This window comes from Trachemys scripta, chromosome 10, assembly GCF_013100865.1.
Source record: "Trachemys scripta elegans isolate TJP31775 chromosome 10, CAS_Tse_1.0, whole genome shotgun sequence".
NCBI classification, from domain to species: Eukaryota; Metazoa; Chordata; order Testudines; family Emydidae; genus Trachemys; species Trachemys scripta.
Genome location: NC_048307.1, coordinates 2,995,551 through 3,012,037, shown reverse-complemented (window position 1 = coordinate 3,012,037; position 16,487 = coordinate 2,995,551). Strand labels below are relative to the sequence as shown.

General features: G+C 46.4%; 2 protein-coding genes across 2 annotated transcripts; both read right to left on the bottom strand.

Moving 5' to 3' along the window:
• Positions 1–35: 35 nt before the first annotated feature.
• Positions 36–8,362, bottom strand: BRICD5 (BRICHOS domain containing 5). Its single transcript, XM_034783601.1, has 6 exons — positions 8,094–8,362; positions 6,257–6,388; positions 3,948–4,100; positions 2,738–2,845; positions 1,123–1,276; positions 36–293 (listed from the first exon to the last, which is right to left on the bottom strand). The coding sequence occupies exons 1-6, from the start codon at positions 8,133–8,135 to the stop codon at positions 199–201; spliced, it is 684 nt and encodes a 227-aa protein (XP_034639492.1). The 5' UTR covers positions 8,136–8,362; the 3' UTR covers positions 36–198.
• Positions 8,363–10,946: 2,584 nt separating this feature from the next.
• On the bottom strand, positions 10,947–15,950 carry PGP (phosphoglycolate phosphatase). Its single transcript, XM_034783612.1, has 2 exons — positions 15,335–15,950; positions 10,947–13,394 (listed from the first exon to the last, which is right to left on the bottom strand). The coding sequence occupies exons 1-2, from the start codon at positions 15,948–15,950 to the stop codon at positions 13,069–13,071; spliced, it is 942 nt and encodes a 313-aa protein (XP_034639503.1). The 3' UTR covers positions 10,947–13,068.
• Between the last annotated feature and the right edge of the window lie 537 nt (positions 15,951–16,487).

Here is a 16,487-nt window from a genome sequence, read left to right as displayed (position 1 = left end):
TGTTTAATTAGAACCCTTCCGGCGCTTTCCCAACCTCTGAAATTGCATCATGAAATCAGGGTTGGAGCCTTTCAGAGGGTAGTTATCTGAATAACTTAGACATTAACTTATTTAAGTCAGAGGCTTTTCAGGATTTAAATTCAAGTACAAAGCGAAATGGGGGGTAGGGGGGAGAGATCAGTCCCCTTGGAGCAGGGCTTAATCAGGAAGGTAATAAAAGCAGACAGACAAGCAAACGTTGCTTGGAAAACAGATGTCAATGCAGAGGTAAATGAGGCGCTTCTTCCCAGGGCCTGCAAAAAAAAAAAAAAAAAAAAAAAAAAAGAAAGATAAAATGCACAGAAAGAAGAGCTTGGCCTGTCGCAATCCTTCACGTGTAGGAATGCTGCACCTCTGGAGAATGAAACATGGGAAACATGTGGTAAAGGTGTTCCTAGCTCTCTGTCCTCGAAGTGCTCAGTTAAAACAGAACAAGCTCTTCTATGGATCACTTTCGAGGGGGGAGAAGAGATGGTGAATATTGAACTGCCAAAGCCAGTGAGGTGGTGCAGTGGCTCCTTGGGATGGTCATTATTTATTTTTATTCCACTCCTCCACCTGGGGCATGCGGAGTGGCTCAAGCCAGGGGAAATGGGATGTAGCCTTTCCTCACTCGTTCAGTACCAAGCCAGCTTGATGTGACTGGAGTCGTTAGCATCTAACAGCCGTGCAGTGACTAGAGAAGTAGTAGTTGGATCTCAGGACGTTCCCTTGTCCATGTTATAGAAGCCATCACAGCTGGTCCCCTTGTTAAAAGTCTGAGCAAAGTGGCCAATATCAAATGGTCCTGAAATTGAGCTCAGCAGAGTTAATGCTCATTATCATGCTAGGATGGGGAAATTTGCAGTAGCACAGCCCTATGCCTGTCTGGGGAGGCAGAGACCATTTCACGTGCCAGGGCTGTCAAACCAGCAGCAGTGATAACCTGCACTCATGTCACTCACAGTATCTCTTATCTCCACAGATGACACATCTGAACCCCACTTTGCCCATAATTTCCCCAGGTTCCGAGCTGATTCCATGATCCTCACTTCAGAAGCAATGACTGCTCCCCTCCTTTGAAGGGCAGTTCCTCTAACTTACCATCCCCTTTCCTGACCCAGTAGATGGAAGTCTGCTCGCACAGGGTTTGGATGGCTTCCCCCAAGCTTCCGGTATTTGCTTGTCTCCCCGGCAGAATCCCCAGGAACTCTCGGTAGTACTTGGTTTGATTATTTTGAAGCAGCAGCTGATTGACCTGAAAGGAATATCACAGCATGGCTTATCACAGGAAAGAAAGTGTCATTTCATAGACCCTCTAAGAGCAATCCCTACCCTAGTGGGAAGCAGAGACCTCTCTATGGAATCTCCCCTCACAGGGACCTTCCTTCTGGCTAGAAAGGACAAGATGAGCGATGGGTGGAACCCTTCTGAGAGGGGCAGGAGGGGTTTTCCCAGGAAGAGGCTTGCCCTCCTAGGACGCTACTTCAGGGGAGGAGAGCTTGGATGTTGGTCTCCCACATTGACTCTGAGGCCTCCTGTTGGAAAGAGTCACTTTAAAACTAACAGCAAAGACCACATGAGAATGTCCCTTTGCCTTCCACCCAAGGATCTGCCAGTTCCTCCCAGACAATAATGAAGTCTCACACTATACCTACTTACAGATGGGGAACCTGACACACACACAGGTGAGAATCTCTCCCTCACCAGAGTATCCAGATGAGACCTTGAGGCCCCTCACTGAGTGACTGGCAGAGACAGGACTAAAACCAAGACAGACTGCTGTTTGCCTGCTGTGACCACCAGCTGTGCTGCCTCGGAGGCTGTCACTCTTTCTTTAATTTCATTTAACAATCCTGCAGAGGCCTTGAAGCCAGAAGAGGGCTTCTGCTGAAGGGTTCTCTTTCCTGGGTGCATTTTGTTGATGTTCTCAGGGGTCTCTCATTCCTCTGTTAGTTTATTCTAAATGGTCCTTATTATCCAGCGAGGGAGTGGGGTGAGGAAAGCAAAGGACGAGTCTGCGTTAAGCAGCCCCCATGATCAAGGCAGTAAGGAAATCCAGCACAGCCTGGCATCTGTTTTCTGACATTCAAAAAATAGGGCCCTCTGTCTTCTTGAAACAGAATCTGGCTTTCCCCTCTATTAAATCCATTAACATTTTGTTCAGAGGGTTGTTATACATCATTACTCAAAACTTATTTCACTGTTGATTTGCTAACAAAACCACCTTTGTGTCTTCGTCCTCAGAATTATTATTAGCAGGTAACAGAATCTGCCAAGCCAGTATAGTGGGACTGGGGTTTGTTCAAGTCCAGTTATTCACATCCCACGGCACCCCACTGTCTTGCCCTTCCACCCCCCTCCTTATGTTTTGTACAAAAAATATTAAATCGCTATAAACTCAGTCGCCCATTTCCTCCCAATGTCATTTGAACTGTTCTGTCACAATCCAACCTGGCTACCGGCACAAGGCAGAATCGAGCAGCACTATTCTCTGAAGGAGAAATGCCAAAAAGTTCCTTTACAGCTGGAAGAGCTAGTGGTTCTCTTTAGCTTCACTTGCATCACCTTGGTTCAACGTATAAAAACGTTCACTAGGAAAACAAATCCACCCAGCAATGGGGTTTTAACAAGATTCTAGAGAGCCTTTCGGAAGCTGGTGTCCGTTCCTCCCCCAGCGGTTCAGCTACCCCTATGCAGGAATCATGTAACTGCTCACCCTGTGCTCAGATAGATTGAAAGATATCTGCACGTTCTCAAGATCCCAGTCGTCCATCTTCCGCAGGTAACACGCATTTTGATCTGCGGGTTTATAGCAGACATAGCCCTGTGCAAAACACAACACAGAACAGCGTATGTTTCATTGGCACAGCACGTGGGTACGCAGTGCTTATCTACAGCTAACACTTAACACTCTTCCCTGTGTCCTGCATTGTTCTGCGAAGCAGCCACCAGAGTGGCTACCTTTCGACAGGAATGAACGTAGCCCTGGAAATGGGGCAGGGGGAGATTTATTAGACACTGACTGTGGCTCACCAGTGGTACAGACAACAGTAGCTCTCCAACTGTGGTCCAAGGAGCACTTGGAAGGGGCCTGTAGAGAGCTAGCTGTCCTCCTTTCACCTGCTAAATTGCATGAGAAGAAAGGAAAGTACTAAATGGGCTTTGATACTTTTGCAAGCAATTAATCACTGCAGTTGCCATAGGGGTGCCATGTGATCACCGCAGGGAAGGGAGGTGAGACTGGGCAACGAGGAACAGGAATGGAGGTGGGGTCCCTGGGATTGTGAATGGGAGTCTGCGTAAGCTGGAATTAGAACTCATGTGTTCCAAAGTCCTGGTCCCCTACGCAGACCGCTTTGTCTCCATCACTCAAGGACATGCTGCAGAGTCCTTGCCCTGTTGCATGGTCAGCGATGCAGGGAAGATAGGGGATAAAACGGGGGGGTCATTATAATGACATGGGACAGCTCCCCATCTTGGGCAGAGTCTCGGAACTCAGAGTATTGGAACTGGAGCTGCGGTTTAGGTGGGAGTGCGCACTGCATGGCTTTCCAGTGCGCACTGCATGGCTTTCCAGTGCAGCCAGCTCCAAAGCACCTCAGCTCTAGGATTTGTGTAAAAGCAGCTGATGTGCAGGGAGGACCCGGGCATCCCAGAGTCAGTGCTCTGAACAGTATGTATTACTGCCTCAGGCCGCCTGGAGGAAGGGCCAATACCTGCCTCCCTGAAGCCTCTGAAAAGGAGAGTTAGAAAAAACAGCTGATCACCACCCCCTTGTCTGCACCTAGCTCTCAAACCAACAACGATCAGGCATATTTTAGTTGAAACTTTTCTCTGAGACGTTTACTCTTATAATTGCCAAGTCACCCATTTCACTCAAAGAGATGGTAACACCACGCAAAGCCCTCCTGCTCTGCTGCACTCACATTCTTGCTGTCGAACAAGACCACCGTTGTGTGGTTCGTTGGCGAAGTTACATGATAAGTAACAGTATTCTTGGACTTGTCAACAAAGGCCGACTGATTCGTCTGGGAGCCCTGGTGATTCTGAAACGTTAGCCGCACAATCTGCAAAACAGGCTGAGCGCACACACATCCACAATGAGAGCAGAGGCTGCGCTCCCAGCCCCGAGGAGTGACGGGTTGGGATTGCAGCTACAGAGCCTGTGCACGGATCAGCTGGCCCAAGGGAGACATGTTTTCCTCTCTAATCGTTCTCAGCCACTTGCTTCGGGGAACGTGGCCGTACTTTTCGCTCATTAGGAGACTAACCTCCCAGGACCTTTGCTGCCACATGTTCTTAGTCTGAGCTATTTAACAATGAACAGAGCCAAATGCAGACTCGGTCAGAGCAATGGGGCAAGCAGATTCCAGAGAAAAGGCCCTCCACCAGCCATTCAAACCAAGGGCATGTGGGCATGAGCACATGTGCTGGGCGCTAGCTGGGGTGGGCGAGAGCTGGTCTCCGGCAGGGGGCCCCAACCATACAGGGCCTGAATTGCAGCTGGAAGCAAACATGGAGCCAGTGCGGGAGCAAGGAGCAGCAGCATAACATAGGCCAGGCCAGCTCCACGACAGATAACGCAGGGGATAGTTACACCAGGGCTGCCCCTTGCACCCATGCAGATATTCACCCTAATGGAGGGCACCGTATTCGCTGGCAGAGGGGAAGCGCTGGATCCCAGCGAGGCTCCCAAGGAGCTCCGTCAAATGGAGGATGCCGAAGGGAGGTGCCTCACTGCTCACCTGTTCCCCACCAGCACTGTTCGCTGTGTGGGTGCACAGACCCTCTATGGCTCTCCTAGTGGCAGGAAGTTGTAATCACACATGTAATCTGCTTAGAAGAGAACAAGCACCTACTGCCTTTATTAACAAATGGGATATCGAGACTCCTGATGTAACCGTCCCCGGCAGACGAGTTCTCCCCAGATGTAAATAGCACACTAGGCTGTGTGCATCATTCCTTGAAACACCCCCACACACACACACTTGGACACTACTGTGATACTGCGGCTTCTGAAATGCATTTATTAAGGGCTGCTATTGGCAGGTCACCTTAAAAGGGACAATGGGGCAGATTAATCCCTGATCTCAGCTCATTGACTGCAGCAGAGTTTCATGAGGGGCAAGGGAAGAGAAGGCAAATCAGTGCCCTCGGAACAAGGACATGCTCCTTCCCCCATAGCCACAGCCCCACCTCCTCCCAGAGAGGCAGGGGCCATGGCACGGGACCCTTTTCTCCTTCCCAGGAGCAACAGCAAGAGCTCTGCTCTCTCCCAGAGTGGGGCAGCAAGCATTCCCTATTACTTAAACCCACTAGCTGGGGTGCATCTGCTCGGGTGGGAGGGGCTGTTGCACTCTTCTGTCACACAAGGAAACCTTAGCTGGGGAGGCCTCCAGAGCAAAGGGTCTTGGAGTTAACACCTCCCTGAGCTGAGTGGGACAGTACATACCTCTGAGAGTTGGGTTTTTTTAGGCTCTCTGCAGACTCAAGCATGCATGACTTGGGATAGTCACGCTTGGATTATGTTTTCAAACACTTATTAGTAACCATAAAGGGCTCGAAACATACTTTAAAAAAAAAAAAAAAAACGAAAAGAAAACAGATTCTGATGTAGTCCCATGAATCCAAAAGATGGGCTCTCAGCACAGGCCTACGGTGCTGGTTCCTTAATCTGGTCCTGACCAGGGTGAAATTGGCCACACTTCTTTTTATTTGATTTCTTAACTAGGAGCAAACATCAATATTTTCCTTTCTTTTTTTTTTACCCTTGACCTTTTGTCTGTCAGATTCTTGAAAAGAAAGAAAAAATGTATTCCCCTCCATCCAGACTCTCACTGGGATTATAGAGAGTTATGTTGTTATTGCTGGGAGGCAGCATTTATTATGAGAGATTAAAATATCAGGAACAGTTAAGAAAAATTGGATGTCTGCTCTCACCAAGGTAAAAGGCATTCTTTGGACAAAATTCTGACCTGTGTAATCCTACTGACTCCAAGTGTAATTGAGGGCAGAATTTGACAACATGAGCTCAAGCAACTGGCAAAACTTCCTGGATATTTATAAGTAATTGTATATTTGTTGTATTTGATCTATTGTAAAAAGAGGAAGAAAAAAAATTTTGGAAGGTTTTTTCTCTTTTTCCCCCCCCCCCCCCCCCCGCCAGATCAATTTCAAAATATTCCCATAGGAAATTGAACTTTGTATCTGGAACCATAATGAATTAATTCCTTACCTTGGTAGTCCTATGGGTAAAGCTGAAAATTACCACCACACTGATGCCAACAATGGCGAAAAACAAGATTACAGACAAGATGACCCAAAGTATCCTGGAAGGAGTTTTAGATTTTGCCAGGGGTCTTCTCTCCTAGGAGCCAAGACACAGGTCAATAAATAAGAAAGCAAATGGAGTTAAACATCCCAGTGTCATTTATTGTTTAAGTTGCAGAAGTGAAGTATTGCTCATGAAAGGTGCTGGATGGGCAGCCCCGTGGATTAAAGGCAAAGTGTTAGGGCTTGTCTATCTGGGAGAAACTGGCCAGCAGAACTTCCAAAGCAGAGTAATGATACTGGAACAGAGTTACTTTTATTCTGGAATAGAGCGTGTCTACATGGGACATTATACCAACCTAGCCATAATGGTATAATTATACCACTATAGTTCTGCCAGTAATTTCCCCATGGAGATAGGAAGCCCTTAAAATGTTTGCACAGTTATTTGAACCGACCAGGCTTCCTGGGTGGAAAGGCTGCTATCTTACTTTTTTACCATGGGGAAGATTTAGAAGAAAAACATTTTAGTATTAAATGCCATTGTTTTGTTTTGAAATTGAAAAAAATCTTTTTTTTTTAAATTCCCTGTACACTGCACCGATTGTCCATTGCCTCTCTTTTACAAAAGATAGTTGCTTATATTTTATTTTTCTGGGACAGTTTTTACCTAAAGCAAAAAAATCTTAATAAACAAAGTCAGATGGGTATTTCTAATGTTTCCACAGTACGTTTTGAGACACAGAGCATTTTCATTACTACATGGAAAAGGTTCAGGCTCACTTTTATGCTTGTGTTTGAAATACTTTTGTAGTAATTTCATAACAGACGGTAAACAAAGCATGTTACGCCAAGAAAATGCAATAGCAGAATGTAGATTTATTAAAAAAATAACCTGTTTCTCAGGCTCTGAAGCACAGGGATAAATCAAATAATTTCAGGCAAGTAGATCTGTTAGAATCAAACAGTAAATGAACTTTTAAAAGTACATCAAGTTGTTAGAAGGTATATTTTTAAACACTTACTTTATAGTTGATGATCTACTGTATATTCTAGCAAAATGCATGAAATGTTAAATCACCCACAGGATGTAACAGAAAAGATACTTAAATTCAAAAGCTTGTTTGAATAAAATTTGTACATGAGATTTTCAATAGCAAGTGAAATTTCCCTCGACTGTAGGGACAGATTTATACAGACACATGGACAAGGGAAACCTTGTATAATGAAGGTCTAATGAAGTTCTATTTTTCACAGAGCTCTTTCCTCTAATTCTGCACATTCCAACTGACTTGCAATATGCATTTTATGATGGATTGGTATCACTCATTTGATTTCACTTCAGGCATGTCCCTGGATCCTAGTTCATCTCATCAAGTATCGGGGGTAGCCGTGTTAGTCTGTATCCACAAAAACAACAAGGAGTCTGGTGGCACCTTAAAGACTAACAGATTTATTTGGGCATAAGCTTTTGTGGGTAAAGAACCTCACTTCTTCAGATGCTATGTACATAGGGGCATCTGCAACAAATCCGCAGATGATATAATTCCAGCAGGTTTACAGGGGCTAAGATTTTAGTCCAACTAGTTGAGTTAGTGAGAGAGGCATTTTGGAAATGCTGAGCACTCACAAATATCACGTTAGTCTGTGAGAGCGGCAGGTGCTCAGCACCTTGGAAAGTCTGGTAACCCCCATTCCAACAACCTGTGAAAACACAGAACTAAGGACTTTGGGGAGGCAACTGGTACTGGCGTCCTTGGTCTGGGTGCTGCAGGCTGTGCCCTGACAGAAGGGATACTTACTGCAGAGGTGGCGTTGCCAGGACTGCTTCTTTCCGCCTCCATCCTTCCAGTCTAGACGCAGCCCTTGCTCCTGCGGCTCCGTCTCCTGATCATGTACAGATTGTGCATGATCAGAACCCTCTGAATGCAGCTGGAAATGAAGAATGTGTCCATCACAGCCAAATAGAATCCCTACTCCAGCCTCTCAGCTCAGAGAAACCCACGTGGAGGCTGAAACTTTAGATCCAGTAAATGGGGGAAAAACATACTGTGGAGAGATACTGTCATTGGCATAAAGATGCTCTTCCTGCCTCCCCTTGTGAGTCAGCTGAAGGTATTCAATTGGAACACAATCACGGGCTTTGTGCAGGGCCTTCTGTGTTATCCAGCCACACTTATGGCAACTGCCAAGTCTTATTTATTAGGGGAAAATGAATAGGGGAGAGCAGCCATTTGCCCTTGTTATCTAATTACTTTTACATTTCAAAGTGAATGTAATGCTGGTCAGATAGCTCTGGGAGGCTGAAGTCAAACTGTTTATCTCTAGGTCTGATGAGGATGAATTGATTTAAATCAAAGCTATTTTAAATCATGTTTTGCATTTGTATTTTTTAGTTATTTTCCTAAGGAAAGGTTGATTCTCATTGGTTGGTAATCCTTGAAACAAGCTGATTTGCAACTAAATATAGCCTTTATACCAAACTGGTGCTTCTTTTTGCTAACCAAGAGAATACAATAGATCTATCCACCTTTAAGATATTATACAGCTTAAGGTACATTTATTCAGATTCTTAATTTTTACATTTAAGTAGTTAAATTATGAATAATTTTGCTAGTGGTTTGTATGAATAGTCAAATTCAATTTAAAAGGACAAAACAGCATTTTTCAAAAAAATTAATAAAACTATCTTAAATGTGCTGGATACAGAAGAAAAATGTTTATCAAAATATTATTTAATAAATCAGTTTTAAGTGCAAAAGAAGTATCTGTAATTAGTGAATTGAACTGATGGTTTCTGATCATCACATCCTTCAAGATTTTCAATCTAGTAGATCTCATCCTCTCATATTTAGTTTTTTCCCCATAGATTGGAAGAGAAAAACAAGCTTTTTAAACTGCTACTTGGTTTATAATTTTGAATGATCTAAGTCATTGACCTGAACTAGTTGAATAAATTGAAATGAAGAAAACATTCTCTCTGCACCTGCAGAAGAGGCTATGGGTGTCAGAAGTTGATTTAGCACTTCAACAGACTCTGGTTCCAGGTGCTTAGCCAGTGACTTCCAGCAGTTCAGTGATTTGTCTCTTTAACATTAGCAGCAAATAAGTACAGCTAAATATTATTTGTGTATTTAAATAGATTTAACAGATTATAGTAAGTTTAGGCCTCAACATAGGTTAATTTCAAATTTAATTTTAAATAGATTTAAAAAAAATTATCACCCAGAGCCTGATGCAGCACAGGTCATCGCAGTACAGATTTGCCCCAGCTATGTATCTCAGCTACTTTAATGAGCTTAGTCCAGTTCCCAGTGAAGAGGTACCTGCATTGCAAAGCTACCACCACTACCAATCACCCTCCCTGGCAGCCAAAGACGACAGGATCCATATGTTCTAGTACTTAGGCATACAGCTTTTCCTATTGGATGTCAGTTTCATAAGTTGACTGATACCAGGCATTTTGTGTATCCCAGCAGGGTTAGCTAGAGCTCAGAAATGTGGCCACATCAAGCCCAACCTCTATTATAATAAATGCTATGGGCTTCATCATGGCCCTATAGAGGACCCTCTTTAAAGAGGATCTTACACAAGTAAGACTTTTGTACATCATACAACCACCAGTTTACCCAGGGATCTAGAAGAGTAATGCAGCAGTTTCCTTGTACTCCTAACAACCTGAGCAGGCTGTCTTGAATTTTCATAACAAGTTGGGATAAGGCTAAGTCTTACTGCAAGAGCAAGTCCAAGATGGCTGGTCATTGGGTTTTTCATTCCTTTTGAAGCACCTGGCCTGCCTCCCACATTGCTTCTCAATGTTTGATTGTGCAGGGGAGCAAAGAGGGCTTCATCCTTGTTATCTGGGACCCACTAGTTTGTTAGAAAGATAGAAAAAGGGAAACTGACAGTGGAGAGAGTTGTGCTTCTTCTCATTCTATTGTTACTTCTGTATGGCTTGAATTCAGAGAAGACAGTGTGAAGTCAATGTACTTGAAATCAAGGATACGAAGTGCTCCAGTGATACATAATTAAGAAAGCATGCCTACATTCTGCTACAGCCAGAGAGTTACCTGGCCCCTTTTCTCATTCCTTTCAAGTTTTAAAAGTAGTAAGAGGAAATAACTTCAACACATGCTGGCATTGTGAAATACCGTGGCACAATAACATGTTCCTTAAAGGAAGTAGCTTCAGCTCTGATGAAAAAAGAGTAGGCAGTGATGCAATTTAACCACACTGGTTAGTTCTGCAAGAGTAACTACTGACCAACATTGTAACACTTTCACTCTACCTTTCTTTCAAACAAGTTTATACCACATATATGCTGTCAGAGATAGAAAAGTCAAGTGAAATCTTTCACAAATTATTCTAATTTATCTGAACAAAAAGGGGCAGGAACCTGCTTAGCCATACTGAGCAAGATATTTTGTTTGAAAATGCAAGAATGTGAAAATGCTACCCAGGTCATAGGCTTCTACAACCCACTCATTGCTGGATCTAGGTACTGAAAATGGAGAATAAGATTGAGTGAATATTAGTTCTAAAAAATAGAGTTAGCAATATAACAGCATATGTATTTCACCAGTTTAGAGGCAATATTTCATGTTGTTGTAACATTACATGTAAACACAGAACAGACCACAGAAACAATGAGAAAAGCCAGAGGAAAAACAGGTTTGTAAGTTTAATGTAAATTCAAGTATAGTATTGACAACTCCAACAAAATTTATATGGAGACTCTTGAAGCATAATAAATGCTTTCACCAATACAGTTCCACAATACTTAGGGAAAGACAGAATGAATAGAGGTAATGGTGCCATTGTATAGGTGTAGTTCTCAACAGGGATAATGTGCAGCTGTTACATGGTTTAATACGACACTGATATTTACTCCTTTACTTAACATTTTCCTGAATCTCTATAGAATTTGATAAGTACAAGTCTCGAAAATAAATCAAAGAACATATTGTATCTGAAGTCTTCCCTAACTGCAATAAACCCACTATGTCCAATTCTACATTAACTAGTGTCAAGAACAAATTCTACATGACACAGGCATTTCAGCTAGAAGCCTTTTGAGGCTTACAAAGGAGACATAATAAAGGGTAGAGATATGACTAATGCCTCTTGCACACTTCCAGAGTTACAGATGAATGCTGACATTAATTTATAACTAACCTTTTGTAAGTGTTTTTTCAGCTCATATCCTGGTAACACTGAAAGATATTATGAACTGCACAATTATTGCTGTATGAACAAGATGACACATTTACATGTTTCAAGTGTTTAAGTATGAGGAAATGGCACTAATACACTGCCAGACTTGTTCAAACTGAACAATGAGAGAGAAATTAAAACACAGACTCTCCTTCAATTACCAATAGAACTTCTGTGGAATAACGGAACACGCAATTTGCATATCTGATTACTTGAGTTATTTTTTAAACACAAAAGCTTAAAATATTCATTGTGGAGGTTAGTGCAGCAAGAACAAAAGCTATCTGGAGGCCTATTTTAAAGTTGCGAAGCAAAATAACCTGAGCATTCATTCTTACCTAGGCAAGTAGCTGGTGTCAGGCCCTCACACCAGCTCTGCAAGGAAGATATTAACATCGGAAATGTAAAGGAAGCACCATGCTGTTCCAGTACTTAACCACAATTCCACACAAAATAAGCCCAGGGAGTAATATATACACACCGTGTACTATACAGATTCCTCAAAGGAGCAGCAGATTTAGAGTTTACACAGCTGAAGCCCAGGCAAACATTTGTTTTGATATTGATGGACTGGGGAGTTCTAAGGATGAGCACAACTTTTTTTTTTTTTTTTTTTTTTTAAATCGGTTGATATTCTTTCTTGCAAATGGTATTAATGTAGGACAGTTCTGTGTGATTACACTTACTGCATTATCTCATTAGTATGCAAGTGCCTTTAAAAATTAATCCTTAATAAAGAGTGAAGAACATTCCTCATATCCTTCCTTTTGGGAAACAAGATAAAGTCTCAATATATTATGTTTACTGTATACTTTAAATACATCTCTGATATATATTTAGTGTCAGTCAGGGTAATTACTTTATATACCACACATACTTTACATATACATCCAATATTTGGACAAATACAACATACAGAAGATACCATTAATATACTTTGCATGTAGAACCGGTCCAGTTTGTATCACAACTGCAATTTATATGATCAAATACAGGATAGATATTTGAATTGCTCTCCCTTGAAGTTACACCTGCAATAGGCTGCACATCTAGAACAGGACCTGAGTAAGCATCAAGAATCCAGCATGGGACCAAATTCTAACTGAGCCAGCCTGTGCAAGCATAGGAGAAGAGAGCCATTAGACAGCTATACCAAAGAATTAATTCCCTGAATAATCAAGTCTGAGCTACGGTTTTTGTCCATCAAAACATACCGCAAGGTTGGTTTGTTTTTTTAAATCTATTCTATTTTCCTTAACCCAGTCCAGCAAAACAATACCCTGACACCTCATATTGCAAACATTTTGATGTACTTGTTGGCTTTAAAAACCACAAGAAGACTGGGTTACACTATAATGCCCTCTTCATTTCAAAGTGCATTTTAAAAACAAGATTTGTAAACAAGATTATCGTAGGACTCAAATTGAAGGTTAAAAGCTAACCGTTTGCAACTGCAAGTGGTGTCACACTGCATGTGTGTATTAAAGTAATGAATGGTGATATTAGCTACTGCCCTTCACTAACGTGGGTACCTTTTCAGGAGCTGGGGAGATTTTTGCTATTTTAATCCTCAAGTGCAGGAAGAAGGTCAGCTATACTATCAACATAGTAATCAGGAACCAGGCTTTTCCTGGAAGGGCAGTCACTCTCCTGGTGACCTTTGACTTCTTCCAGGGTAGTGACTCCAGTGAGAGTCAAGAGGGTGGTGAGGCCGCAGTTATTGCCCATAAGGATGTCTGTGTCCAGCCGATCTCCCACCATGATGGTACGAGCGGGATCGATCTTGAACTCGCTCGCCAAGCAGTCGAAAATGTATCGGCTGGGCTTGCCTATGATGAACGCCTCACGTTCTGCTGCCATCTCCACTGCTTTCACAAGACAGCCAGTCCCTAAAGGCAGAAGAGAAAAGTTAAGTGAAATATAGGACAGGACTTGTGGTACCCAGATGAGCCAGTGCTGCACTGCATGGTACTTCAGAAGTGTAACCCCACAGTATTAAAGACCTAATAATGCGCAAGAGGCAGCTTGCCTGGTGCAGATTAAGGCAGAGTAGGGAAGTCCAACCCCTCCCTCTCATTTTATAAAATGTTTTAATTTGCAATAACTAAGAGGGGGTTGCTGAGCTACCCCGCCAGCGAAGCTATGCAGAATGATTGCAGACCTCACTACTGTGCCTGTATTCCACCAGATCCCCAGTCGGCTGCAAAGGGTGGGGTGCTTGCATGTTACTGCAACAGAAGAGGGTTTAGAGTAAAGGTTTTTCTAGAAAACCCAGTTCTGTGACTGAACAGGTGAAATGAAGGCCACAGGCAGTGTTCCCTCAAATTTTTTACATCCACGTGTGGAATGAATTTTGTTATGTGCACCAATATGGAGGTGATGTGTGACACATCACCTTCATATTGGTGTACATAACAAAATTCATGTGGTGGGGGTGGGGCCGAGTGATTCAGAGTGCGGGAGGCTGGGGCAGGGGTGCGTGAGGGCTCTGGCTGGGGTTGCGGTGTTTGGGGTGGGGCCGGGGATGAAGGGTTCAGGGCCCTGGGGCTGTGGTGAGGGGGGAGAGAGGACTCCCCCCAGCCCTTCCCCCCTGGCTGCGGCTCAGAGCCCCTGCACTGGGGCCAACGGGGAGGGGCGCCTCTCCCCGCGGCCCGGAGCCCCTGTGCGGGGCTTAATAGGCAGCTGTGCGGCCACGCAGCTTAGAGGGAACTTAGGCCACAAGTCAGCCAGGGTCAAACCCCTCAAGCTTCTCACATTCCAGAATACTCCAGATTTAGATTGCCTCATTTGCTCTGACTGGAATTGGAAAGATTCTACCTGTGTGTTCAACAATAGAGATCAGGCTGCTAGGGACCACTGGCCCCAACAGATCCAGGCTCCACTAGGGAACAGGGCAGCCCTGAACCATGGAGCCAGTGCGGTCCCCAACCACCTAGCATCAGAGTGCTGGTTTCTACATAGCTGTAATCAGTGCACTGTATCCAGGAAAGACACCTGTCCCCAAAACTTGTACTGGCATCGAGAGGCCCATATGCAAGCAGCATAGGTGTCCCCCCACATTCTTTAACAAAATACAGCAGAGGAGAGTCAATTGAAGCATAAAGTCATACAAGCTGTAGGTACTGCCATCACATCCATACCTCTTGCAACAAAGAAAGAAGGGTGAAGAAACTAAATAAGAAGCTACAAAATGCGAAGGAGGGATGCATGTTGTTTAGGAAAGCACTTTTCACTCACAACAACTTGGGGGTGGGCTGGAGAGCAAAGGAGTTGATGCCAGGGCAAAGGGACATCTAGAGTAAGACCCACAAAGGGTCTTCCAGGGGAAGAATATGGAGAATAACTGAATGGACCTTTCCTCATTCCAATGTTGGAGTGAAGTAGGCTGGATGTGCATCAGCACATGACCTGGTCGAGGGGGTTACAGATGGGGCACAGACAAGTAACAGATGTGACATCAGGGGCCACAATATTGCCTGCCCAAGGAGGCTGCAGACAGGCAAGGAGCTGTGTGGCAGCTGTGACCCAGGGGCCAGCACATCACCTGGCCAAAGGGACTGTGGATGGGGCACAGAGCTGCGTGACAGTTGTGACTCCAAGTACCAGTGCATTGGCCAGCCGAGGGGTTGCAGACGTGGCATTAAACTCACCACGGAGACATATTTTTGGTGCTATTTCAAGCCCCAACCACCCACGCAAAAAGCCATGTTCCAGGCCGAAGCCGAGGCCAGGTCCGACCCCCCTCCCCCGGGAGCGGCCTGAGGGGACACATCGCGCCCCCCCGTCTCACGAGGAGCGGGGCAGGGGCCCCCCCCCCCCCGCCACGCACCGGGGATGGCGGCGCCGCCCTCCAGCGGCAGGCGGTGGTCGCGGTTGGTGCCCACCAGCAGGCAGTCGGGGCCGCCCCGCAGCAGGTAGCGCAGCGCCTGGCACAGCTTGGCGTAGCAGAAGTGCTCGTCGAAGCCCACGAGCACGGCGCGCACGGACGGATCCAGCGGGGCGCGGCTCCAGTCGGCGGGGCCGGGCCCGGGCAGGGCGGCGGGGCCGGGCCCCAGGTGCGGGACGCCCACGGCCCGCAGCTCGGCGCTGAGGGCGGGGCTGCCCAGCACGTAGGCGGCGGCGCCGGGCGGCAGGGCCTGGCTGAGGTAGCGGGCGGCGCAGTAGGCCGAGCCGAAGACCTGGCGGGGCTCGGCCGCGGGGAAGCCCAGGCGCCGCAGCTTCTCGGCGTAGGCGTCCCGCGTGCGGCTGCTGTTGTTGGTGACGTAGCAGAGGCGCTTGGCCCGGGCCTGCAGGCGGCTCAGCACGGCCGGCGCGCCCGCCACCGCCGCGTCGCCCCGCCACAGCACCCCGTCGCAGTCGAACAGCAGCGTGTCCGCCGCGCCCAGCACCTCCCGGGCCGCGGCCGGCTCCAGCCGCAGGCCCCGCCGCGCCGCGCGCTCCGCCATGGTCTGACTGACTGACTGACCCGCTCACCTCAGCCGGCCGGCGCGCGCGCTGGGCGCAAGGCCCCGCCCAGGCCGCGGACTATTGGGTAGCCGGGCGCGGAGCCCCGCCCACGCGTCTGCCCATTGGGCAAAGTACCAAGGGAGCCCCGCCCCCCGCCGTTGCTCGTTGGGGGAGCGGGCATGGAGTCCCGCCCACTCCGTAGTCCAATGGGTGACGGGCCCCATCACCTTGGTCCTGTCGCGCGGGGACCCGATCGTGCCGTAACCTATGCTGATCGGGCCCTCAGCCCCGCCCCGACCTCTCATTGGGTAACACACCCTCTTCTCAGCCCATTGGCTACCCGAGCCCCGCCCCCTCGTTGCACCGGGCGGTAACTGGTCACCTGAGCGCTCAGGTTCACGAAGGGCACGGAGGGTCAGGGGTCAGTGGGGGATCATAGGGGTCAGAGGAGTGGTGGGTCAGAGCGCGGCCCCTGCGCGGGGCTCCTCACTCCCCCTCCCATTACCTGCCGAACCCCCGCTCCGCCCCGCCCCGCC

Bases quoted from the DNA above. Each gene is read 5' to 3' on its own strand.
- BRICD5 (XM_034783601.1), bottom strand. From the start codon at position 8,135: ATGGAGGCGGAAAGAAGCAGTCCTGGCAACGCCACCTCTGCA. The intron at 4,101-6,256 runs GTAAGGAATTAA...GTGTGCGCTCAG, and splicing joins TTACCCATAGGACTACCAAG to CCTGTTTTGCAGATTGTGCG. The intron at 294-1,122 runs GTAAGTTAGAGG...TTTTTTTTGCAG, and splicing joins CTGGGTCAGGAAAGGGGATG to GCCCTGGGAAGAAGCGCCTC.
- PGP (XM_034783612.1), bottom strand. From the start codon at position 15,950: ATGGCGGAGCGCGCGGCGCGGCGGGGCCTGCGGCTGGAGCCGGCCGCG. The intron at 13,395-15,334 runs GTGCGTGGCGGG...TTCTGCCTTTAG, and splicing joins GGGCGGCGCCGCCATCCCCG to GGACTGGCTGTCTTGTGAAA.